This window comes from Patiria miniata, unplaced genomic scaffold (assembly GCF_015706575.1).
Source record: "Patiria miniata isolate m_02_andy unplaced genomic scaffold, ASM1570657v1 HiC_scaffold_3, whole genome shotgun sequence".
Taxonomy (NCBI): domain Eukaryota; kingdom Metazoa; phylum Echinodermata; class Asteroidea; order Valvatida; family Asterinidae; genus Patiria; species Patiria miniata.
In genome coordinates, this window is record NW_024037069.1 from 19613104 (window position 1) to 19640044 (window position 26941).

General features: G+C 37.5%; 3 protein-coding genes across 12 annotated transcripts in view; 2 read left to right on the forward strand and 1 right to left on the reverse strand.

Annotated features, from left to right (window-relative positions):
- The window catches only part of LOC119738880 (Y+L amino acid transporter 2-like), a 34875-nt gene extending 32632 nt beyond the window's left edge, over window positions 1-2243 (forward strand). For all 4 annotated transcript variants that reach the window (XM_038213859.1, XM_038213858.1, XM_038213856.1 and 1 more), the window contains exon 10: window positions 590-2243. In XM_038213859.1, the coding sequence (XP_038069787.1) occupies window positions 590-651 (62 nt within the window). In that variant the 3' untranslated portion in view covers window positions 652-2243. The remainder of the gene's footprint in view (window positions 1-589) is intronic.
- A 4788-nt stretch (window positions 2244-7031) lies between these two features.
- LOC119738327 (ER membrane protein complex subunit 8-like) lies at window positions 7032-9447 on the reverse strand. The gene is made up of 5 exons (XM_038213176.1): window positions 9202-9447; window positions 8851-8927; window positions 8095-8164; window positions 7894-7988; window positions 7032-7622 (listed from the first exon to the last, which is right to left on the reverse strand). Exons 1-5 carry the CDS (start codon window positions 9406-9408, stop codon window positions 7469-7471), a joined length of 603 nt encoding a protein of 200 aa, XP_038069104.1. The 5' UTR covers window positions 9409-9447; the 3' UTR covers window positions 7032-7468.
- A 1449-nt stretch (window positions 9448-10896) lies between these two features.
- Window positions 10897-26941, forward strand: part of LOC119737072 (b(0,+)-type amino acid transporter 1-like) — a 56432-nt gene continuing 40387 nt past the window's right edge. For 6 of the 7 annotated variants that reach the window (XM_038211152.1, XM_038211153.1, XM_038211149.1 and 3 more), the window contains exons 1-4: window positions 10897-10981; window positions 20371-20456; window positions 20581-20959; window positions 24054-24148. The gene's annotated coding sequence lies outside the window, so the exon portion shown is untranslated. The remainder of the gene's footprint in view (window positions 10982-20370; window positions 20457-20580; window positions 20960-24053; window positions 24149-26941) is intronic. The other variant, XM_038211151.1, reaches the window with a different exon arrangement.

The following is a 26941-nucleotide window of genomic DNA, read 5'->3' on the forward strand; positions in this document are numbered from 1 at the left end:
AATTTTTGAATCTGAGAGAATCACATCTTTCAGACCTTTCATCCAATTTTCAGACTATTTTTAAATTGACAATTTCATACCTGTTCACACTTTTCCGGTGTCTCATGAAATTTGGAATACTAGAAATCTGGTCCCTTGTACTCATTAATTGGTTAAACGTTCACAATCTTCACTTAGACATGTGCAATACTACCAATGAGTCCAAGAGTCCTAAATTCACACTACACAGACACAGCTGCATTCTGCGCCACATCGACATTACAAATACTAGTGAGAGGCACATACCATAACATAGCTAGAGGGGTGATTAAGAAAACATTAAGTAAATTAGTTGAACCAAATCGTTTGGAAATGTATAATTCTTGACTAGTTTTGACAGTTTGACTTCAATGTATTTCTGAATGGGAATAAATATGTGCTTGGTTGGTATTAAACAAATATGTTTAAAACCAGCTAATGAGCCCAAGCCAAAACGTCCAGGTCCCTGCAAATATTGATTCCCTTCCTCATTAAGTCCCACCCCAAAAAAGTAAAAGTAGCAGATTTAAAACTTAATTAAAAAAAAATTGTGATGATTTTTCTTATACAGAGGCAGTCACCATTTTCCTTCAGAAGACGTTTATCATCGTTGCTCCGGAGAAAGAAGCATGAGTCGACTTTGATCATCGAGGCGAGGACTTGAATGGAGTGAATTCAGCTCTAGGGGGCGCTTTATACAGTTGGCAAAAGCGCACACGATGAGCTCGATTTTAAGACTAAACCCTATTAAATGTTTTACACAGAAACAAACAAGAAACATATTTAAGCATCAGTGCAGGGCCATCAAGATCTTCAAGTCTTCCAAATTTCATAATTTTCAAAGTTGAACAAAGAAATTGACTGGAGTGTGTTCAAACCCCGCTCCAGTCAATTTCTTTGTTCAAATTTGAAAATTACAACAATGGACCTAGTCAGTGTCCCTTTGTGGTTTATTTGAAGATTTCATCATTGGCAACAGAAAAGGGAAGTTGCGTCCAATTAAAGCCATGTTGTCTCCAAAGCGGTTTTTGAGCAGGGCTTACCATTTATATCCTGGGTTTTAATGTAGTTCCATGGAAACTGTGCAAGGAACAGTAACAAGGAACTATAACACGGAATTGTTAACAATAAGAACATATTTCTGGTTAGTGACTAGTAAATATGATGGTGCTGCACTTGCAATAAAAATACAAAACTGATATAAAATCAAATTCCCAGGGATTACACAGTATCTGGCATAGATTTTTCCAAGCGCTTAAAAGAAGCGTCAACTTTTTTGGCGATATAAATTCTTGCAAACAATAGTAATCCAGATTTTTTTTTTTAAAGTCCTTGAAGGATTGTGTAATAGACTGAGTCTGAAACAGCCACTTACGTCTATGGCTAACTATAGAACGCCAGTGGCAAAAGCCTTAGCCATAGCTCCAAAATGCACGATTCGGACACGGCTATGTCCCATTACACAACTAGGCAACACAACAATGCAATGAAGAAACTTACAAAGGCAAATGTACAAAGGCTTGCGTGAAATGTGTATCTTTTTTAAATAATTTCATCGTTTGGGTTAGAAAAAAAGGGGGAAAGGGTTCTCTTTCGCATTAGCTTTGTGTCTTTACTGATACAAAACTCATTTTTAATCACTTTTTGAGACGTTATCAAATTAACGGCAATGCAATATTCAGTGATGCCTTTACTTGTAAACGTTTATTCAGAGTGTCTGTTTTTGACTTCAAAAAGTCTACTCTCTCGGAATTAATGCAATCACAAGTTCAGGTTGATTGACCTAATTATTGTGCCTCATTAATAACCAATGAAATGCATGCAATCACCGTCATGTGACTTGTTTGTGTATACAGTAAATACTTCAGAAATGAATGGGTTAAATTGAATTTGTACTTTGTATTGTTCCCATCTCCAACTTAAATGCTGTTCTGCTACCCAGTGTGCTGTGGTATTTTGTTGGTTTGTCACGTTTGCTCTTAGCTTATTGATATCACTAAGACATTCTTTGGTACAATTCAAATGTTGAATTATCTGAATTTTTGCTGTGGCAGTTTGCCAAAGTCCATCAGAAAGTATGTGAAATGAAAAGATTTGATTTTGATTTTTAGAACAGTTCTGTCTTGTAGTTTGTAAGAGAAGAGAGCCAAAAAAAAGTTGAAGGCGGCATGAACTTTTTTTGAGAATTGTGAGAGTGTAGTTCTAAGAATAGCTTTTCTTTTCAATAGCTACACTTTGAAGTAAAAAGAAAAGAGAAAATGTAAATTGAAGAAACAAGATTTTAATGTGTTGTAAAACAACAATTATGATAATCGGAAGAAACTTGTTTTACAGCCATAATTTCATTTAAAAAAAAATGTTCACTGTAAAAACAAACTTTTGTTGATGAAATGGCAAAACTTTGGTTATTGCTAAAATTGAATGTACAGTGGGCTAGTAAATTTTATGTAAATACAAAGTTTTGGAACTTTTCAAATTCCAAGGGTGGGGGGATGTTGCAGCTGAATCTGTAAACATTAGATCGGAGAGCCGGTTTTTCGCTTCAGAAAAACGGGAACAGAGATTTCTGAAATAACACTGATTTCTTTATTTGGTGTTGGGTTCGGTTATTTTTGGTTCTTTTGAAACACAAATATGTAAATAGTTGACATAGGCATGTCGAGTGGACATTGTGGGTACTACTTTAAAGGTGCACTCGCGTGATGCGGGGAAAAATCCCCCTTTGATTGTCCAAATAGTTTGGATTTTTGGGTGGAAAGTTTGTTCAGTGGGAATTTTTTTTGGGGGGGGGGAGCAACTGTAATAATTGAGTAGGGCTGACATTTAAGTTGTCAAAAATAGACTAAAATGAGTGCATCTTTACAGAATGCTTTTTGTTTGTACTTGTGTAGTTACTCAACTGGGTAAAGATATTCTTTATCTTTATTCCTCGTCTTATGAAAAGGTATTCTTGTTTTAAGTGTTTGCCACAAAAATTGTTAAACAATTCTGTTCTTGTATTTTTGCGTGAACAGTTTCAGAGTCGTGAAATATTTAAAAATGTATTTAGTTCATGTATAGATGGAGTGCATGCGGCAGCCATCTTTGAGGTGTGTTTTGTTATGTTAATTCATTAAAAATGAATATGCGGTTATGTTAATTCATTAAAAATGAATATGCATGAGGTATGGCCATCTCAAAGATGGCGGCAGTGCAAACAATCTATCACTTTCTTGACTTCTCTAAGGGAAGGAATATTGTGATGTTTCAGGCGAATGCGCTGGTATTTAGTTTTCAAAATAATTGATAAATGTACATTTTCTGTTTTTTGGTCTGACCATTCAATCAAATTTACTAAAATGACATTTGCCATGTTTAAAAAAAAAAAAAAAAAGTCATAACTACATCATATTATTCAACATTTCTATTGTAATTTTTTGTGTGTTAAGTTACAAGAAGTTAAAACCTCCAGAGATATATTGACAGATCTCTTAATTTTATTTTGGGAAGAGTTTTTAATGGATTTGTACTGTAGAAGACTTTATGTTCAGGCGAGTGCATTCACTATATAGATATTTTTGACCACATTTTATGAAATAGGTGAATACTAAGTTAACCGAAAGTATTAACTGGTAATACTCTCCATTCCTACTCTTAGCAAGTAGTTAATTTGGTGAAATATCAGATATACTCTCTGATTATTTGGTGAAATATCAGATATACTGGGATACTTTTTTTTTTATCATGGATTCCGTCAAACAAGGACCAATAAGTATTTAACATTTCCACTCGGAAGGTCATGAAGGGGCAAGAGTCATAAAGGGTCAAAGGTCATTCAGGGTGACACCCTGGCAAGGAATACGTTGTAATAAGCCTCTGTGGTGATGACATCACACTTGATTTGCATGTGTGCTTTCTTATGGGAGCCTGGTAGGGCGATGGTTTCGTAGCCCCATAGAAAAGCGTATGAGTAAACAAACTATGACGCCATCATTACAGAGGCTTATGCACAGAGGTGTGTCAAGCAGGTATTTCTTAAGCTGGTTTGCTTTAGACATTTCTCTCAGGGACCAGTCTAGAAATCTGTAATGCATCTAATGTACTGGATGAATAGCAGGATCTAGACTAAGTTCCTCAATCACTTCCAATTGTTTGATTTATATCCTTGTGATGTCGTGTGAATCAATCACTTTGCACTTCCACTGGCGAAGGACTGAATAATAAAGTCTACCTTTTAATGCAATGGCCATGTAGACTTGCTTCAAGTCCCTCCATTATCTTTGTTATCTTTTGAGGGAACTGGTTTAATGACTTTGATGTTTAACATATTTAAAAAATTCATGTATAAGAAAGAAGTGTTCCTTTAAATTTCACTTATGCAAATTATAATCATTAATATTTAGTAATTTAAAAATTCATTTGCATGTTCATTTCATTAGACTGATTTGCATATTCATAAAGTACTGTTTTAAGTAATCTAGACAATGCATGTCTGAATGTACTTCCAATGAAATGGTGCCTTTCACACTGATCAGGTCGTAATTGTAAAACCCAAAATCTGCCTTCTCTATTCCCTGGTAATTTTATAAATATTCTCATCATTCCAATGGAACAGTATAAATGAAATGCACAAAATTGTTTTCATGTGTACAAAGTGATCTTCCAAATAATGGCATGATTGTTTCGTAAAGATTTCTGCATGATCATAATTGTAAAGATAATGTTTAATTTAGAAGATACATTTTCATGTATGTAGGCCCTGGAAACAATTTCAAGGCGCTGGTTAACATACCTTAGTGAAGTTGTAACACTAGTAGAAATATCGATGAAATTTATTATGCATAATGACATACTGAACACTGGGACAGGCATTTAGAATTCTATTGTTCCATTGTTATTTTATGCAAATTCTCCAACTGAAGCATCATGCTTAACTGAAGATCTAGCAAAGCCATGAGTCGAGAAAAAGAACAAAATAAGCTAATAGGGGAATGTAACTCGGACCGTGACTATTTAGGCATTTTTTCGAGTTGTAAGAAATTTCACTTGTGTTGTCTCTTTAAAAGTGACACCTAAACTGATTTTGAGAGATTTAGAACCAAATTTACTATGAAATGTATAGCGTGTACTTCTGGAAATTGTTTTGGAACTTTGGGGGCGATAACCATTCTTTGTTGGAGTAGTGCCAAATTGTGGGTTTGGTTTTTTTTAATAATGGAATTCAAGTGGAATTATTTAAGGACAGTATACTCTCAAAAAAGGTTTCAGGGTCAACTTGTATTAATGTAAATAGTTTTGTTCATATTAAATATTTTTCTTTGTGAAATATGCCTTGTGTATTATTGTTGATGGTATTACCGCAACCATTTTCTGCCCTTTCAAAACTTTGAAATAAAACATCTTCAAACTTGGACCGATTTGAATACTGCGTTGTTATTCAGCCCAGGACTATTGAATTTTAAGGACCTTTCATTACCAAGTTTCAGTTTCATGGATTATAGGATTTACTTCATAAATTTCAACTGTGAATTTAAACTTAAAGGGAATTTAGTAAATTGATTTGGGGGAGACAAGTACATGTAGAATGTTATAGCAAATATTGTTAAACTGACTTGTTTCACGTTTTGGGCTTAAAGATGCTGGCACAACCAAGAAAACCAATCATGTTCTTGTAGTCTGGTTCCCAGGTGTGTAATCAATTGCAAGGAAAATGCGGAAAAACTAAATTATGAAAAATTAAGAGCAGTTTTTGAAAAAGGGTGCTTTAGAATGTCATTCCCTAACAATCCAGTAAGATATTTCGTGATAATTTGATCATTTCGTTTTTTTGATGTTTGCAAATGTTGCAGCTTTATAATTCCCTTTAAGATCTAAAAACAAATCACCAGTGACCAAAAAACAGAAGCTGAACAAACATTCCTTTATGGTGTTATACTATATTTAATTCCACGAGAAATACAATAATTTAATTTCAAAATTAACCATGAATAAAATGTGTCATCAAAAAAATGTGTCATCGAATATTCACACCTACTTTAGTGATTGGACATGGCACACTGGAATTGTCCGTAATATGAATGGGCCCAGTAACATGGGGTGTTTTTTTTTTAGTGGGGTACACATCAGAAGCCAAGCAACACTTTTTTTCAGAAATACATGAATAAAAGTTGAAAGTTTATTAAAAAAAGATTTCACCATAAGAATGGTTAAGAGTTGACCTGGAAGTAAATTTTAAACTAGAGAACTTGTTCTGGTGAAATTTACCTTAGCTGTCCTAAAATACATCCTAATATCTAAAAAAAAAAATTGCTATGTAATAACTTAATTACATGTACATGTGCATATATACGTAATTAAAATAGGTGTGACTTGTACACACTGACCAAGGTTCTGCTTTCCAAATCAAATGAATCTGTAATTAAAATCCTTCAAGGTTGGTTATAAACCAAATCACAATTCTGAAGACAATGGGCTTCAGATCATAAACTTAAAGCAGCCATCTTGGCCTAGTTCCCTGTTTGCAACCAATGTCAAAGTGCTGTGGGAATAACTTGCAATAGATTGCCACCAGCCTAAATCTGTCTTACCGGCAGCCTGAAGAAGCCCTGTCCACTTTTCAAACCTGTAACAAATGTTCCAATGTGCCACACGTTCCAGGTGACTGGTTGAAGCTTGCAGTAAAAAAGGACCGAATTTATTGAAGCCGTCACATAATACAGTGAAAGTATTAGTTCCAGCAGTAATTTAACAATCCTTAAATATATTACAAGGGCATTCAACATGATTAACAGGGTGTCTGCATTATTACCCTTGATGGACTGTCCTATAATGATCATGAGACTTCACCCAATTTGCTCTTTTCACGCTACTGCATGGGCATGCACAGGCCTCGATCTGGCAACTTTACACAATGAATATAGCCGGTTCAGTGATTCCCGTGTCGGGGTTCAGATCACTGAACCGGCAATTTTTATTGTGTAAATGTACCAAATCGAGGCTGTGCATGCCCAATGGCAGAGCGTGAAAAGAGCGAATAGACCTAATGACGCGTCCCACCTGGCTCTTGCAGGAAAGCGCACATGTAAACAAAGCACAGCGTCATCAAGTCTTGGGTCTATTCCCCTTTGTTTATATATTTTGTAATTTTAAACCAGAGTGTCCCATCAGATTTCAACAAACTGTTCTCCCTGGAAGCCTGGGAGCAGACACTGTCTTAGCATGGGCTTTAATCATGGTCGCAATCTTTTGTCATTGGTACAGACTCCTTATTTGCTCCAGATCCAGAGTGGAAAGAAGCAATTGTGGTAAAATGCCCTGCTCAAGAACAACATGATCCATCTGATTGGGTACCAGACCCAAACCTAGTAATAACTCACAAGGAATAAAGTCTGGTATCCTGAACTATGAACCATGACACTCTGTAACTGGTGTAAAAACTTTTCAACAGAATTTCTTTTTAAAACCGTTGACGCTACGTGCAGGAGTTGAGGTGGGTGTTAATTTCAGGATTCAACCAGTCGTTGCTGATGTCGTCTAGGTGAGTGTCAAAGTCTACCAGATCTTGGTAGGTCTTTTCTCTTAGGAGATCGGCCGCGATGGACAGGCAGTCGTCGGACAGTAGTGGACTGAAAAGATAAAATACAAATGATTTAAAGCTTAAATGTTTAGTCCCTGTAGTGCCCAAAATGACCCTGCCTGTTTCGCCCAAAACTGCCCCGCACTGTAGGGTTTTATGGCTCCATTAGGGATTGAAGCAGCTGATTTTGATTATGGTGGGATCCACTTAATATAATGTACAGCCCCCTCTTGTGGTGACTGCTGGGTCTTTTTGTCACATGATGTCACCAGTTATTGTTGGCCGACATTAAGGTGAAACCAAACAATGTTGTAACTCACGTATTTGATGACTTTGGTTTCCACTTGTTATCTTGCACCGTGTAGTGTTTGAGTACACACTGGTCACAGTCCACAAACATCTTGGTGTTATCAATCTGAAAAATGAAAAAAAAAAAAAAAAAAATATTTTTACAATATTTATTGCCATCTCTCGACACTTTTACTTTTTGGGAGGAAAGAAGATGACTTGAACACACTCACCATAAAAAAACATGCCTCGTTGCAATTGTCGTATATCTTGTCCGCGATCTTCAGTGCAATTGGGCTTGGACTAAACAAAATGAATAAAGTGGAACATTTAAAATACTATTTCATATTTGCCAATCAATCCACATTGAACATATTAAAACAAAATTGTGCAGAATAGAAGGTGATGTCAAGTAATGCGAAACCTTATTGTCAAATAATAACTAGTTTAGTTTAACAACCCAGACACCAGGATTAGTGGCAACCCGGACACGAAAAAAGACCACGCGAGTGCAGTGATGGGGCAAGGAGTCAACAAGCTCCGCCACTCGCATGGTCTTTTTTGTGTGTCCGGGTTGCCATGTGCGCCTTGACTCAAGTCTACGTGACTGACGATCCAGCATGTGTGTGATCTTTTTGATGTTGGAATTTAGATATACAAACGTGTGCAAACGAACCTGGAAATTCCAAAAAAGAAAGACATCTGAGAAAGGCGGGACTTCTTTTCCATCGCTTTAAAGAGGGCGAGTGTGCTTCTAAAGCATAAATAAACTACAAATATAGTCTAAATGTCCTACATTTTCGGGTACATGTTCCAAATGTCATGAGTGTGGCGCTTATTGACGGAGGCAGTCCAGTAAATGGGCCACATTTATGGGGCTAGGGTTTCCCAAGCTAGAAGCAATGCAGAAGCATTAACATTTTTATGATTAAAGCACAAACACAAACTCTAAACTCTGATATCCTGCAAAAATGACAAAGAATACTTACTTTAAGTCTTTGAGATGCTCATTTGCATGATAATATCCTGCAATAATCAGACCGTTGGCTTGGCAATAAGAATCAATCTGGGAAAATTATCATAAAATTAATGTCAACATCAAGATGAACACGGTCAAGGGAAATCGTAACCAATCAAACATTTAAACAACAAACAATCAGGGAATAAAATAAAATTTAAAAGATATCAAAATCAATAAGAGGTACCTGTAAACGAGGAAAAGGCACAGCATTTCATATCATATCAATAAATTTGAATTATCCAGTCAGGGAATCCCAAATTTCTAATCCGAAAATTTTAAATAATCATGTCGGAAATAGACGGATATTCAGTGCACTCACCTGGAAAAGGGCCACTTCCAAGACCGGCGCTAAACCCAACGACAAATGACACAGTGGCACGCAATCTACAAACCTCAGGATTTTGTTTTCTTTGAGTTTCCTCTTTTCTGCAAGTAACACCCCATTCAAGGCTGCATGAGGGTATTTTGCAGCATGCATAATCAACTTACAATACGCACGATTCGACAGCGTTGTTTCCGAAGCCATTTTTTATCCTTGCTGGATCTGCACGGTTCTGACAGTGGAGGGCGCTATGATCAATTTTGCTTTCCCTAGGCCCTCGCGATGTATCGCGCAAAGCGTGCAGTTTTTTTTTTCCCCACAAAGAAAATATTGAAATACATTTTAAATACATAAAGAACGACCAAGGAGATGCAATCTGTCCATAAGCTTTGCTTATTGGGTTCTCTGCACGTTATTAGCCTAGTATGACCAAACTTGAATTTGATTATTTTAAATCAAGGGGAAAAAATCTGGTATTGTATTCAAGTCAGTTATGAAAAGTGATCAGACACCTGAATTATTAGACTAATTAAACATGTGGTCCAGTGTGGACCACACATGGATCTCATATGTGGGTGTGGCCCCATCCCCTCAAGGCTATAAGGCAGGCATGGCGGAGGCAGGGTTCACTGTGTGAGAAGAAAGTATTATTGACAATCGTTCTGTGCGACGTTATCCTGTCTAATAAAAGAAATCTTCTTGTAAGGTGTGAAGACAGATTATCTGGCTTTGAAATGACTTAGCTTTGACTCTCAATATTGATCTTATCTCAAGTGGAAACTTCTTGAAAAGTTCACAAGTTCTTCAAAAATTAAACCTCCATTTATTTCTTTATTTTATTTGCCGTCTTATTTATAGGGTGGCCTTATCAGTTAAAAAAAACTGCTCTCCGTGGTTCATTTACACATAAATATTAAATAAAACAGTAAAAGAATTTAAATTCAAACAAAACAAGATATATATATATCATTAACAATAAAAACATCAACAATCAAATTAAATTAGATAGAAGATTAAAGACTAAAACCCAACAAATCAGAATAAAACAAATACTCAGTTAAAATTAAAATTAAAATTAAAAGCAGTTGATAATTTAAGCTTACAATAATGGGGAAAAAGAATGTAAGTTAGTACTCAAAACGACAGGGCAGGAAAATAGGAATTAGTAAAAATGTGTTAATAAAAAAAATGCCAATAAAAGTATTATATTAAAAGGTATGAACAATACATTATCGAGACACAAAATTCACAACAAAAATAAAACAAAAAAAATTAAAATGAAGAAAAGACTACAACACCCTTCCCCCCTCCAAAAAAAGTCAAGTTACAACAAATCCTAAATTTGACAGATGAATGTTACAAACGACTCTCAGCAAAAACCAATAGTTTGGGAAATTTACTCTATGATGCGTAAGATTATTAGGGTTTTTTTTGGCTGGAATTTTCACTCGTCGTTTCTTTTGTAGCTACTGAATCACTTGTTTAACCTCCACTTCAATACTTTTGATCATGTAAAAAAAATACTCTTTTATTGTTATTGTTCGGTTGTCCAAAAGATGCTAAGTTTTTCGAAAGTACATGTACACCTAAAAAATGTTACACCAGGTGCAGTTGGTTTTCTAGTGCACGTAAAAAGAAGTGAGCCCTCTCGCGACAGCAATTTGCGGCATTCACACCGCGCGCTCTCTTGCTGATAATTTGACGTGACATGCATTGCAGTTTTTGCACGTCAAAAAAAGCCTGATTTTCCTGATCGTGGTACTAGTCCAAAGCTCATGTAAGTATATATGCAGATATTGTTTGTTTCAGATTTATTTTGAGAGTGTCAAAAATGACAAATGCGGCAATTGGAAAGTGTTCGCTGAATTTGAATTCGGGAGTCGAGTCATGGACGCGTATGCCGTATATGGGACTCTGAGTTCGATGAATGACTGACCGGCACCGGTCACCACGGTCGGCACAGCTCTCACGTCATGCACGTGCACCATGCACGCTCACTGCAGGGACGTGACTGAAATGAAACTGTTCATTCTTTGTAGGAAAGGAGGAAGTGCTAGTGATTTTTTAAAACCAGATTTATGTGCACCATATTTTTACACAATATTGCACAGGTTGTTTTAATATAAATTGTTGCTGTTCCATGTTACGTTTGAGGCATGGATGTGCAGATGGAGAGTTGGGGGCGTGGTCAGGGGAGGAGTAGGGGAGGGGACGGTGGGGTTACTGTTTGGAGGATGGTGGTGCAGAAGGAGAGGGGTCATCTGTGGGACCTTCAACTTGGAAGTTTTCTGTAGGAATGAGTACTAGTACTAAGTATAAATAAGCACAATGGAAAATTTTAGACGATTTGGGAAGGTTTCTAGCCCCCCCAAAAATGCATTGTCATGATTGTGGTGGGTATCCCACAAAACCTGCAAAAGGTTAAACAAAAATTACTTTGCGACCCCCTTCCCAAAAGACAACTGAATCAACTTTTATGTTATTGGACTTTGCAAAATCAGTGCCTGGCGATGTTGAAAAGCAACAGGAATGTCAGAGAGTGAGGGCAGATTTATGGAATTAGAGAGAAATTATGAGGTAAAACAATTAAAACGATCACAAAACACAACACAAAATGAAGCTGTTGAATGTGCCTGCTCATGTGTAATGCATTGCTTGAGGTGCAACAGTCTTTTTTGGAGCAATAAAAACTAACCTATAGTACACTTTACACTCCAATTTCCCAAAGCTCTTATAGTATTGAAGAATCTTGGAAGGTTTCTTGTGTCAATACGAAATATTACTCTAAAAGATTAAGGGTTTCTAGAGTCAATTTCGATAGAATATCTCAAGACTGACAGTACATAATCTTACCGGATAGAACGCATGGTGGGAATGCCCTTGGCTTATGACCAACAGCCCGATTGGTCACTCTACTATCACGCCACTGTTACGTCTTGTGACACACCCAGACATAATCGGCTTTGACACTCGCGCCCCTTGCCATGGTCAGTTCAAGTTCACAGGCCGAAGTTCCTGCTGCCAACGCGCCCGGTAATGAATTACCTCCTGTCGTTAGTCAGAATTAATTCTCGACGTCTCCCAAGAAAACCTCGTTAATTTTTTGGGACTTGAAAAAATACTGACCAGGAAGCTATACATGTACCTGTATACCATCTGGTTGTAATCAAATTGACTGGAGGGGGTTTTGGGCTGAAATCGGGTAAAAGAAGTGGGGGGGGGGGTGATTTTACTTTTTGACCTTTAACCTTACCCAATGTCATGGCTCTGAAAGCTCAAATCTCCAGCTAGAAAATGTTCTTGGCAGAAAAAACATGTACATGTGGAGAATTGCCATTGACTCTGGATGGACTGGACCAGAATTTTAACAAAAGTGTCAATCTTTTTTTATTGCTGATAAATTATTTTTCTAAATTGCCACACAAGTTTGCTTTTTTTCCCACTCAACAATTTCAACTTGTTGCCTCCACGCTGCTCACAGAGCTAGAAGAGAAAAATCTATAGAAATTGCCCACTCAACCCAGAACATGTGGCAATTGTTCTTAAATAAGTGTTTGGCAATGTATGTATGTTGTCAAATCACCATTTTGTAAACAACCGCTTTAAGTTAGTAAATAAAACTTTTTTTGTACTGTGTATTTTTTTCTAAATATTTTGGAAACAAGTGGAAATAAACAAACGCAGAAAAAAGTTCAGACTCCTGTCTTGCAATAAGCAAAAACAACTGAGAACAGGTCACTTGTAGTACTTTAAATTTCATATTTCTTTGAGATAGTAAGCTGTTAAGCAAAACACTTAGCAAAACTTTATTTGAGCTTAGCATCTAAATGGAATTGGCCCAAATAGCAGCAGGAAACAAAAATCCAGCAGAGCTTAAAAAAAAAAAAAGGAACATGTAAAAACACATGTTGCAAATGTGGATTCTTATTAATTACAGTACTGGGGAGTCATGACCTCCTAACCTCCTAAACTTTAGTAAGTGAATTTTTTTTCTTCTGCATGTGGGAGTGTTTTGACAAGTGGTGTTTTTTAGGGGGTGCACGAACATCTGGAACAGTATTTAAAAACAAAAGTCACCAGTGGGATCTGCGGATCAGAGTTAGGGAAATGTTTGCCCGTGCATGGGCGAACTGTTGATGCTGAGCGTTTAACATTCAGCAGGTGTGCAGTTGAGCTCGGCTGTTGGCGGCAGGTGAGTGTTATGTTGGAATGATGCATTGTTCCATTCTTTCTGGCTTTAAAGATATAGTCCATCATTTGTAATTTGTGCATTTTGTTCGTTTGAAGCAACAAAAGTGTTCAAAATCTAATGAAGGATACTGAACAACTAACCTGATGAAGTTTCAGCTCAGCTTCAGCTGTATATTCCGAGAAAAACGGCATTCTAGGATCTCGATTTCAAATCAAAAGTTGCTGAATCATGTTTTTGAATCGTTTTGAATTGCAGCTATACGCGATGTCGCGCACTGATCCGACGAATTATAGCAACCGTGCGCGCCTAGCCTGTGCGTCGTGCCAATGCTTGCGCGCGCTGCGCCGAATAACAAAACGAACTACTAATTTAAATTTTCCTACGGTGCGTCTTAAGACGCACCGTTGGAAAGGCCTTTTTTCGTTGATAACTTCAAAATGATAGCTTGCCAGAAAGAATAATTCCACAGGGAGTTTAGTCCACTTACTATCTTTCAACCAAGTATGTTTTTCAACAATAATACGCCAGTTACTTTTTCGGATGGCTGCAAATGATGGACTATAGCTTTAAATGCATGGGTTAAATGCATAAGATTCTGGTTCTGAACAATAGACTGATCTGGGCACGCTAACAATTCTTTCACAAATGTCCCCCTTCAGTCAATGACGAAAGCATTGTGCTAGCTATTGTTCAGATAATCTCTCATGGTTCAGTTAGTTTGTACAATATAACATGCACAATGGGTTCTCCATTGGAGGGGGCCTCGTTAGTGTCCAGTGATCCCATGCACAGATTTGTCTATATAGACTACATTTTCTACATACAAAATGTAGTTTAAGCTCTGATAGTATGTAAATCAGTGAAATTGTGAAGCTATTGTGTGTACGTTGATATCACTGATCAATATGCAGTGTATGTGTTCAGCACCTAGTTGGCACACATTTGTAGTTATGCTTACTGTTTAAGCAAAATTCCCTGCTGCATGTACACAATGTACATAAAATTCTGTGTTTAGCACATTAATAATAACAGGTTTGTATATACATGTATAGCGCTTATTATTATCCCTGATCATTGGGTCAATTAAACATTCCAAATACCATCTCAGCTCCCTGGGGAGTATACAGCTCGATGCTGCCTGTTAGGCGCCAGGAAGCTAATTCAATCACAATAACCGTCTCTGCCCTCACAGGTACCCATTTTACTCATGGGTGGGGAGAAGCAATGATCGACAAAGTGCCTTGTCCAAGAGCACACGTACCATAACCCCAGGCTGGACTCGAACCCACAACCTGCAGAATTACCCGCAGACCACGAATTCAACGCCCACGAGGCCACGGCACTCCACATTGCATATTTCATTTTTTGGTTTGTGGGCAATTTCATTTTTTGGCTTGTGGGCAATCTCCTTACGATTTTGTGCTTAGAGCTGGTTAGCACAGAATGGTAATTGTGAAGTTGTGTGGAATTCCATGGTTTGCAAAGCCATAAAAATAAAACCTCTAAATCTTGAAACTTTGAAACTTCTTATAAATATAGTTTAATAAATCTGTAATATTTAGGTACATAAACGAATTCTGATGTGAATAATAAAACAAAAATCCTCTCTGCTTCACAACCATGTTCCAGTGAATTTAAGCACATGCCGGCAAAAAGTGAAAAGTTTTGAATTAAACATCAGACATCTGTAGGCATTTTTATGCGCAGCTGTTAAATGCACTAAATCGAAAATCCTGTCCGCGAGGAATATGGCCGCGCAGTGCCGTTCTAGCCTGACGCACATTGTACCAATTTACAAAGATTCCTTTACAGCTCATATTCATGTGTTTATCGCTTCACTGCCCGCATTTAGCTCGTGCTTGCTGCAATAATATTTTTCACGCCCGAGGAGTCGTGCATTGAATAGCAATTGATCAGGTCAGGCCTCCCCAAAGCAGATTCACTGCCATAAACAGATTGACCTACTTTTTCCTGAATTTCCTCTGGGGAAGCGTTCGGTGTGGCGATACTTGAATTCCTTGTTTTGAAACGTTCTTGGTTGATACATGTGCATGTACATTTGATATTTCTGCGTCACAACATCTGTTTTGCCTAAGTCTATTTTGTTTTACTCTTAGCATTGTATATTTGCAGGGAATTGCAGACAATGAAAGGAAAACTATTGCCTGCTAACTATTGACCTGGTTTTTGCCCTTTTTATGCACATTGGTCTGTGAGACCAATTCACGAATTTACTTGGGTTGGATTTGAACACGTAACCTCTTTGTTAGGCCTACTAGTCCAGATGTCTTAGCACTCTACCACAGATTCAAATTCATGGTCCAGTCCAAATAGGCACTGTAGTTCAGTCAATCTGGAAGGATTGTTGTTTTTCTTCTCATCTGTGAGATGAAAAATCAGGAACTCAAAACTTTCATCCAAAAAATATTGACTGTTTAAATTTGACAGAATTTTTGTTACTGACTGATATTTCCTGATGAAGATTGACTGCTACATGTAAATATCGCCTGCGTTTTCATCGTCTGGCAGGTAATGGAACGCAAATGAATGACTTCCCTGCAATCAGTCATTGTCACCAACATCCTTTGCCAATCGTTCTCGAGCAGCCATATGATATTGTGAAACAAAATGTTGATCATTGCGCACGTAAGAGTAAAAGTTGTGAGTCCGTCACAAATGTCACATTTGGAAACAATTTGCCGCCAACTTTGACATTAATTTTTGATAGCGCATTTGAGGTCAAAGGTCATCTAGGGGTCAAATGAGGTCATTGTTGATTTTGGTTAGGTAAACTGAAAAGTCGGACTTCACTCTCAAGCAAACTTGGCCACACTATTCTTTGGGTAGGCGGACTTCAGATGACCTGCGACATTTGAGGTCAAAAGTCATCTAGGGGTCAATGAGGTCATTGTTGATTTTGGTTAGGTACACTGAAAAGTGTGCTTACTACTAACTTACATGTACTTTATAAATACTGCCAACATGCCAGGGGGATCGCGCAAGTTTAACTTGCCGTATTTTTGTCATTGGGATTAAGAATGAAGATTTATAAGGCTGGAATGTGACACTGTGTAAAACTGAAAATTCAACTCAACATAAAAAGAAAAATCTTTGCAAGGTGATCCGAGTTACTTCATGGTTGCAGCAAAGGCATTTTACCTTCGTTAAATGGCACGTCCATTCAGAAATGAGAATTTCTGTGAAGGGACAGACAGTACAGAAATCTAAAGGTTGGCTTATAATGTGACATTTATTACCTTCAGAGTGTTTAAGAAGAGAAAATGTGACAGAAATTAGAATCGAGATGGGAAAAAGGAAAGCCTGGGGGTTTTAGGAAGTGAGAAGTACTTTTAGATTGAAAGCTTTTACAAAATTGTTCGGCAATTCAAGCCTTTAATTTCGATAGATAAATGTATCTGCATACATGTGCATGTATAGCAGGTCATATATTGCATCACTGATAATAAAGAATAAATGTGTGCTTGGGAGGTGTAAAGCACTATTAAGTTAAAGACTGGTTGGAGTCTGGAATGCTGATAATTACCCGAGCCGAACCCATTCATTTACCTTTTTGGTCAAAAATTCAAAACTTTTCGGTCCGAAAGTCAAAACAAGTAAAAAATAAAACAATTTCATTGATTTAGTTCAACAGTTTTAATTCATGTTTTTCAAAACACCCCTTTAGCTATATAATGGAGTGTCCAGCTTGTGAGTAAGGCACAACTCCTTTTATGGAGATTTGCGTGTACGACGCGCATACTGCGCGATGTTTCGCAGATGCAGTTGTTGCGAGTGCGTTGTGAATTTTTGACTATGACATACTAACTCACTGGTAGTATTGCACATGCCTACGTGAGGATTGTGAACCTTCAACCAATAAAACAGTAAAAGGCACTGGATTTCATAGGAGTCCAAATTCATGTGACACTAGAAAAGTGTTAAAGACCAGCCAGTCATGTCTTTATCATTCGTTTAAGACCAATGGGAATGGGTAAACTGTCTAATGTATTTATGAATGATTGCTTGAAAGAAAATAGTAAATCTTGATGTATTCATGTTGACTTTTTAATTGCATTTGCTGTTGTGAAATCTTAGTCTTCTAAAGCCAGCGAAATCTATTTGAAAAAAAAGGCCTCCGATACATGTAGCACCCATCTGCTACAGGTAGAAGGAGATTTTTTTGTCCACTGTACAGTTTGACAAAATCAGAAAACTTCCTGCTGTTGGATGGATTTTAGCTTTGCAGGGATTCACTTAAGCCGAGGAATCTGATAGACAGCCCCTATCATCTAATCAGAAAAGTTCGATACTGTCACCAACTTTGTCTCCGAAAATGAACCCCTATCCCAACTCCGTCACGAAACCTAACCCCTCACATGTCCCCTCAAGTACCTCAGGGTTGTTTAAGGATCTCATCTCCCCCTCTCCTCCGCAAGAGACGGATCTCACCAATTAAGACCGTGTCTCCTGTTCGTAGGCAGAATTGAAAACAGACTCCCCAAACCAAGACAATCTTTCCTGGGGAAGCATCAACCCTGAGACCCTAGCGTTGGGAAAACAAACCCCTCCTATCCCAAGGGCGCTAGGCCTGATGTACTAGGTACGTAGGGTTGTATGGATTTTCGCTGATGACCGTGTAGTTTTTCGGCGCGATGGATTAATTCGGCTTCCGGACGAGTGCGTCAGTGATAATATTTTCCACCCTAATGAGTTGGGCCGAGATTGATCCAATCGTCAAGTAATCAATGGACAGCCTAAAGCTGGAGTGTTCTTTCCGAGTTGTCTGGCTGACAGTGCGATTCATTAAGCGATAGTGTTTGTTGTTTTTGTTTTGGGAATCATGAATTTTGTTATTTCAATCTGTTTACCCCGAAGGTACATGTTAATGAGCTTGTTATTGTTCTGTGTTCCAATCCAATCACAAAATGCTCCGAAATACGGTATTTGTACATGTACATGTATCACCTCTGCTTACAGGCTTCCCAACCACTCTGGAAATCAGGGAAAAACTTGAAAACGAGTTTCCATTTTTCAGTTCAGGAAAACTCAGGGAATTTAGGAAAACAAAACACCAAAAATCAGGAAAAACTCAGGGAATATGACGAATACATTAAATATATTTGATGCACAGGCTACCACTGTTGCATGTGGTGGAGAAAAGTACGGTGAAAACTGAAAAGGGAGGCCATCGCTTGTCAACAAGTTGTATTAGCAGTATCTTTCAAATTTGCATATGTTTGCTTTGCTGTAACCACCTCTTGACTTCCCAGCAACCTCGTTAAAGTGCAAATATTTCTCACAAAATTTGGGAAATTTCTCAGGGAAATATCAGGAAATTGTCAGGGAATTTTAGTTTGATGTAAGTGTTGGGATTCCTGAGGAATAAAAAGCTTTTTATTTTCAAACCTGAAATGGTTTAAATAGATCTAAATCTATCTGAAAAAAATAAAGATTTACGAAGCAGATTTTTGAAATGAAATTTGAGTGTTAAATTTGATGTGATTAGATCGTTGAGTTTTTCTTTTAGTGTTTGATAATGAAATTTTGGCCATTTAATGGAAATAAAGTTACATGTTGTAAATGACAGAAACATGTACGATATCTTGGGCTAAATCTTCAAAATTTCCTGGACTTTGCAGAACAATCCAGTGGTAAAAAGAATTTTTTGAAGTCCATTGCAAAATTGATTTATTTGCAGCGGGTTTTGAGATTTGCAAACTTGTGGCCTTTTTTAGGACAGAAATTGAAATCAGTTTTTACAAGTTTGCGTTCAAATTAGATCACTTAACAGTACTTCTATTAACTTTTACTTTAACGTTATGTTTCTCAAGTCGTTTCTGCAGCAGATATTTCAAGCAGTTCGTCAAGAAAATGTAGAATATCTCTGAAGAAATAAATCCTATTTACCCCTTGCAGTTGTAATCCTAGCAACATCTTCTCAATCAAAGTGATTTCGATTTGCATATTTTTTTAAAAAGTGTGAAATGGATTTTTGGTTCTTTCAAATAATGTTCAGAGTTGCTATGTTCATTCAAACAGTTCAATGAATTTCATTAGTTGAATATTTTCAACTTACATTTGTCCATATGAACGGCCTCTGGATGTACTTACCGACAGTGGAACCGTTTTTTTTCCTCATGTTTCTGGAGTACACAATAGCCAAAGTGCAGTGGTATACGCATGTACTTCAACACCATGCTTAAATGCAAACTGCCCAGCCTGGCAAAAACACATTTGGTTAAAAAAAAAAGGTAATCAGGCTGCGGCACCGAAACATCACCTCGGTTAAAAATAAAGGGGATCAAATAAGGCCCCCTGGCAAGCCACGATACAGTACTTGATCTCTCGTGTTGGGTTACACACGAGCTCAAACCAGCCTCACAAAGAAATATGCCCCAACCTTGCATATTACTCTACCAGCTGCATATATTACGGACAACCGAGTATTAGGGTTTTTTTTCTAGGTCTTTGTGTCTCACCGATGGCGTGATACGGTGGCCGCGAGTTTTTTTAAAACCCAGGAAGCTTTATCACATCTTGCCATTTATAGTTTTGTCGTTGCTGGATTTTTGAATGCCTTTGAGGTACTGTGTGATTTTGTATTCTTGTTAACTATCAGAACTGCACTTGGCGAGGCTTCCATTGTTCATATCTATGTAAATTGATTGTAAACAGTGTGAAGAGTCGTTGAAACGCAGAAAAGTGTGTTATTAAATTGACATCGAGTCTAATTTCGTGAAAACTGCCTGTCGGTGTAGAGTAAGTGCTTCAGATGATAAGTGCCAAACTGCAGATGAGAATTGATGGTAATCTTTTTATATCAGCGTAGACTGCATCGGGATCTCCATTATCGTACTGTAATATGACAGTAGCGATCCAGTGACGTATGTAGTTGACCCCACTCCAGTGCTGGGCAACGTGCACGTTCCACGGATTTAATATATCCCATGCATTTTCTGTGTTGCCATTCCCAGATCTTTTCACTTGAGGTGCCAAGAATAAGGCCGCTGCGTTATTAACACAGCTAGCTCCTCTGAAAGAATACAAACGCTGAAAACAGGTAAGCTGGAACTCATAGATTTTTTTGTCAAAGATTTTAAATCTAGGGATTGTAGTTGGAATTTTTTTTTTTTTAAATCTCTGGATTTTTAAACGGTGACTATCTCTTTGGCTGCTATATGTAGACTGTAGGTCTGGATCCGACGCCAATTGGTGCCTTCGCTTTTGGCCATCGTTGTCGACTTTTAGAATGAGCAGACGGCGGGACCCTACGGGAATCGACGACGGGATTTACGTTGGCTGGAAACCAGGACCGTTAAGCTATTCTGAGGTTTGAGTTGACCTCATAACTCTGTAACGTCTCTGCCCCACGCCGCAGCTGTCGCTGATTTGAGCAGAACGATCAACGTCTTGCGACCAACCACGTCTCTTGCTATTCCAGGCGGACCATTTGCGACAAACCAGGACTCGTATTGTCTAACCGGCGCCCGCCCGCCACCAACTCTTGCAGTTGCCGTTTTCAGGTTCCCCAATAACTCATAAACTCTGGGGGAAAAAACACATGTAAGTTGTTTCAAGTTAGACGTGCTTCGGTACCTTAAGGTAAGAGGTACTTTTTTTCAACAAAAAATCTACATTCATCATTAAAAGAAAATGCACTTTTGATTTGAATAGTTTCTTCCACAGACACGCATGTTGTGTACATATTGATGTGCCATATGTTTAATTTGCATGTTTCCCTTCGTTTAATTTTCAGTTTTAGTCTAGTGTGCACTTATTTAAACTCATTCTTCTTGCATGCAGGACGAGAGTCCTCAAATGTGTTGAAATAACATTCACTTTGTCATGTTGATGTTCCAGTTCAACAAAGAGTGGTGCAGTAACGCTAGCACGCATGGTCAGAAAATGAATGTATTAATGTTGATATTTACATTAATAAAGATTTATATATTAAGCAATCATATTTGTGTTGCATGTATATTGGTGTCAATTGTGAAATTTAATTTTATTCCAAAATGCCACTGATACCTCCTTGGAATATAGACCGTGCAAGTTGACCTCAAAAACGTGCGTACGTGCATTTTCACGGAATACAATACATCCGGGCACCATGTACATGTACACATGTAAGGATGTACAGCTTGTTGGACATCCTAATTTTTTGCATTTATTTTGTGACCTGACTAGGCTTATCAAGCCAGGGGCATTGGTTGGGAAAGCATTACAGTTTTCAACGTATTGAAAATATGGCAAATTGATGACTATAATGAATTAAACGTTTTGACCTCAATTTCCATTCAATCGATCACGCAGAAAACAAGTGGGTAAATTCTAACACAGGAGACTGTGACTAGACTAGTCAGTGTTTGGTACCCAGATGTTCACATGAAAAGCAATTGTGAACTGGTAAGACTTGCACGCTCTATTATCATAAAATAAATACAAATTAACATATTTGCATATATTTTGTTGGTTATTTATTAACAGTATTCCCAGTGTCTTGTTAGTTAATTGGGTTGTTGTGTTAACTAATCAAAGGATTTTTAGAATTACCATTTACTTTCATTAATATTTGAAAATTTTGAATATTTTGTTTTGTTTTGAGAATGCCATGTTTATTTTACGCCACTGTAACTAGTGTTTAGGAAATGTGCATAGTGTATTGGATGCTGGTTGAAATTAGGACGTACAACTTTTTTTTTTTAGCGCACTTCAGGTTTTACTCAATTAAATGTGTGGAAGTCAAATACGTACGAAGCAAACTTCTATTTTTTGTTTGCCTTATTTTGGTTCCCTGTTCCCTACGATATGCAGCTTTATCGCAATAGTTGTTTTTATTGTCTCGCTCACCACTTGATCAGCCTTGGAATTATTGACATAAACACCCCCAGTTCTTTACTTTAACTGGTCCTTTTGTTTGTTCAATGACCACTTTGTAGGTTGACTTATTCCGACCATAATATAAATGCAGATATGAATACAAAAGGTGAAAATTGACCCTACCACTCAGTGCCAGGGGCTGGTATTATGAAGGCCGCGAACTTGACGATTTGTAAAAAAAGAAGGTTGGAAGCCGTGCAGAGGACTGAGAGCTCGTATTTCTGTGAAATTTTGATGAAATTAGGCCTTAAAATGGCTCTATTTTGCAATGGAGCATAGGCGTCCATTTTCAAAATGGTGATGGGCTTCAGGACTACTTTTAGGGGTGACAATCTTAGGATGGAATTTTCTCCCAAAAGTAATTGGTTAACCCCCCCAAAAATTGAACAGAAAATGAAAGCTGATGAAATAAGTTTTTAATTTGATGCCTGTCTTGAACACCTCAGATAGTTGTGAGTATTTTTGATAATTTTGGGAAATGCGCGTAATTACCACTGAGGTCTATGGCAGTCCATTTACTGGTCTGGACCCTTAGAAATACATGTGGGTTTACCAGCTTAACTGGTAGCCCCTATGAGCTCTGTGTGCCCTCAAGAGAAGGCCCTTTTAACCACTTTTAACCCTTTTAACCACCCCCAACTCTCCGTTTCTTACCGTTGAGGCGGTACTTTTGCACGGAACCCATAAAATGGTTTATTTTGCTTCACTGGTACCCACTTTTTTTTCTGCCATGGACCTGCACAATGTTCGATACTGGTGACCAAGTTATGAACTAATTGCCTCTCTCTCTTGTTTGGAAACTCCGAATATTCTACATTTGAGGAGACACTGTATTCGGGACCAATTATTGATAACTTGAAGATTTCTTACATTGGTTAACATTAAAAATACATTTTCACTAAATAAGTTTCAGTTTGATGCAAAACTCAAGCCCGCTATGTTTTGCCAACAATGAGAAAATGAAAAGACATCAAAAAGTAGTTTTTCAAGGCGAGATTTGACTCAAAATAACATGTACTAACTTTTACAGGTTCTGTATTGATTTAACAGCACCGTGAGTATGGAGATATTGGAACGTGCAGTTGTTTGTAACTTTGCTTGTTTTTTGCACATGTGCACATAAAAGTAGTACTTAAGTGTTGAATAAATAAAACAGTTTTTTTTCTGAAGTTTTTATTTACCATATGGCTTTCCAAATTTGCCGAAATGGCCTGTTGTTTTATGAGCTTACTCTTGTGACATAATGTTGGTTGTAGGAAAAGATGTGTTTGTGAGGTGCGCATAAAACCCACATTTTTGTTAAGTCTCATTTATCTGGAAAGTACAGCTGTTGCGTAAATACGCCCAACTGTTGCTTTTACTGATATCGCAGTAGCATGGCTTTACTGCTTGACCGTTTGCTCGACCAATCACAGTGGTCGGTTTTCAATGCTACTCGCTCCTACACGCTCTGCGTGTACAGGGCGTGTTCAAATGTGCGAACACTCCAGGACAAACGGAGATAAGCGAACAGGACTTTGGTCAAACTCGCCCTGGTTGCAGATACCAGATCACCCCTCCTATCTGCCAGAAAGTAAACACATCTCCACCTGATACGCTGCTTTGTAAACGCTTTATTGTTTGTGTACCATCGCATGCCGGTACTCGTATTGTGAGCCTTTTTGCAATCATCACCAGCCCCACAAACTTTTCGCCTCTGCGATTTTTTTGCATTGGTGAAATCCTATCGGAAGGACACCTTCTTATAACTCCACCGTTTGTTTTCTTCCAATCCAAGGATTTTTAGTGGCACACGATAAGATTGGAAGCGATTTTCGAACCCAAGCTTACAGACGAAACCAGCTTGGAAAGACTCAACATATTTAACCAGTGGTGAGTACCCTTGTACCTTTGAACTGCGTAGAGCACTAACTGTTCAAACAGCTAACCAGATTTTTTTCATTTTTGGGGTCGATGGGATGTCCGATAAGTTTTGGTTGGTTGTTGGATATATTCCTTGGAAACATGGATTTCACGACTTTCTGCCATTTTTAAAACTCATCTTGCTTACTTTAGTTACTTTTCAAAAGATCAGCTTGCTTGAATGGGAAGAGAGAGAGAGTTGGACCACACACATAGGTAGCAAACGATGGGTTCCATTTAACAGAGATAGAAGTTCACGGAAGACCAAAATAACGGCTACAATTCTCATGACTGAAAGATCTTGAAGCAATTTATGCACAGTTATTCTTGAACTGTGCAAACCAACAATAAGCACAATTTTTTTTTCAGAAATGAACTCAAAACTGTAACGGCAATTATTCAGAATGACAAACTTTATGTTACCGAATGATAACGTAATAACAACAACAATGTTCTTTGCTGAAACTGTACTTGTATGTACATGTACCCCAAACCCATTTACATGAATTTTGCTTGAGATATGAAGTTTTTGTGATAAATTACAGCACAAGTCCGTGGTATATTTATTCAGATTTGGCATATGTGAGGCTTTCTGGTAAAATGAGACGGAACTGGGCATAAAACTGAATTTTATTTTCAGATTTATTGATATTTATAACCTTTGATATGTCTACCACACATGTTTTAAAGAAATAGTATACAAATCGTGGAATAAAAGTGCTTTGAAGAAAAGCCAATAAGCCATTTGCGAACTAAATTTGAGTAACATCTGGTATCCTGAATTGCTCGAATGCTTGGCACGTTTTAACTTTGAATTCTCCAGACCAAAGAGACTGTTGCTGTATGACTTGATTCGGGCAAGCCTTACGCTAGCAACCCCCAGCTCCGGTATGGTTTGGTGTCTTTGTACCATTCTCACCCATTGTGAGCAATTTATTGATGCTGAGCGTCTCTTACGTAACTATGCAAGAGCTTGCCAAGAATCATGTGATTAGCAACAGTGTCTTTGGTCTGGAGAATTCAAAGTTAAAACGTGCCAAGCATTGTGAGCAAGTCAGTGTACCAGATGTTATTCAAATTTAACTCGCAAAGGGTGTAGGTTACAAGCAATTGGCTTATTGGCATCTTTCATTTGCATGACTACAAAAAAACTTGAAACTTTATAGGCCTTTTTCTCAGTATTTTACTTTTTGGCATGTACTGTAGTTAAGTGCAAACTTTAAACATCCATAAATTGTCAACCGAATGTCCGATTGAAATGAAACAACAGTATTGTAAGGAGAGTTTTATTCTCTTTCCTTACACCCGTAAACACTCATATCAACCTCTGCCCTGTTGTGTCTTGTTTTGCCAGAATGCCTCACAGATATGTACATGGTATCAAATTGAAGATAAAATAATATTGCATTTCATGTGTTATCAAATTGAAGATAAATTAATAATGCATTTCATGTGCTACTGGTACGGTATCATCTCTCAAAGAAAAAAGAATTGTTTATTGTTTTGTTGATGTCTGCGTATTTTTGTCAGTCAATTTGGCATCAATATTTCTAATGAACAGACTGTTGATGGGTTAATTGAAAACATTTAAGCTCTAGAATGCTGTTTTAATTTTTTTTCAAGTAGACTTTATTCACACAAACAATACAGTGATACTTCTGGTTTTAATAATTTATTTTATTTTTTAGAAAATCTTTGAAAGCAGAAAAAAAAATTTAAATCAAATTTTCTTTTGGAATGTAATTTTTCAATCACTATACTGTTCTTATCCCATTTAATTTTCACTGAAGAATGTACTACACCACTTCACAGGAGTGAGAAAGTACTTCTCTTTGTTTTCCTGAAATTGATGCCTAGAATTTTGTTGTTATGTGTAAAGTGATTGTTTTAATAGCGACTTTCTTTTGCCTTTAATTAAGTTTTGGACAGCCACTGAGTTAATGAATGGGATATTTTGCAGTTTTAATGTATTTTTCCTTGGTCCTTGAGAAAAAGTGAAGAGGTGGGTGGGTGGGGTTGATTGGTATGAGACTGAGAGGGAGGCTTTAACCTAGTCAGACAGGTGCTTTTCTCATCAAGTAATCAAGTCAGTGTAGCATATTTTTACATGTCTGACCGACATACCGAGCAGGGAACCAGATTCCTTGGCATGTTGTCGGAACCTACATTGCCAGAATGTCATTGCCAGAATGTTTCTTGTGGAATTCATATACAAGTTTGCTTGTTTTTTTTGTTGAAAACTGCACAATAAGGGATTGCTGTAGCTGTCTTTGAACATGAATATTGATTAAAAACTGGTTGTGTTTCGGAATGGGACCAGTGTTCCCTTGCCACAGCCATGAGATGCGTTTGTGATGACGCTTGGTTGGAACATCTCAAAGCTCACGTAAACACTTTTTTTCCTGTCATGGTTTCAAAAAACCAAAACATCTCAAGTTGTGGCTGTATTTGGTTGTACATGTGCATCCAAGCAGCGTCATTGGGTTATGTGTTGAAAATGGAACAGTCATAAAGGCCGGTATGCATACAATTTATGAAGAGGCGTTTTAACCCCCGTTCAAAAAATTGTACATACATGTATATTTAACCCTTTAGCACTTGTATGAAATTGTATTATCTTGTATTTATTCATCAATAAATCAATAAAATCATAGAGTGCTGGACGATTTGAGGAGTAAATGGCAGGGCAGTTGTGGGCACTTTTAGGGCTACTGAGTCAAACAAAAAAGTAACTCTAAGTTGTCCACAAATGTAAGCATTACT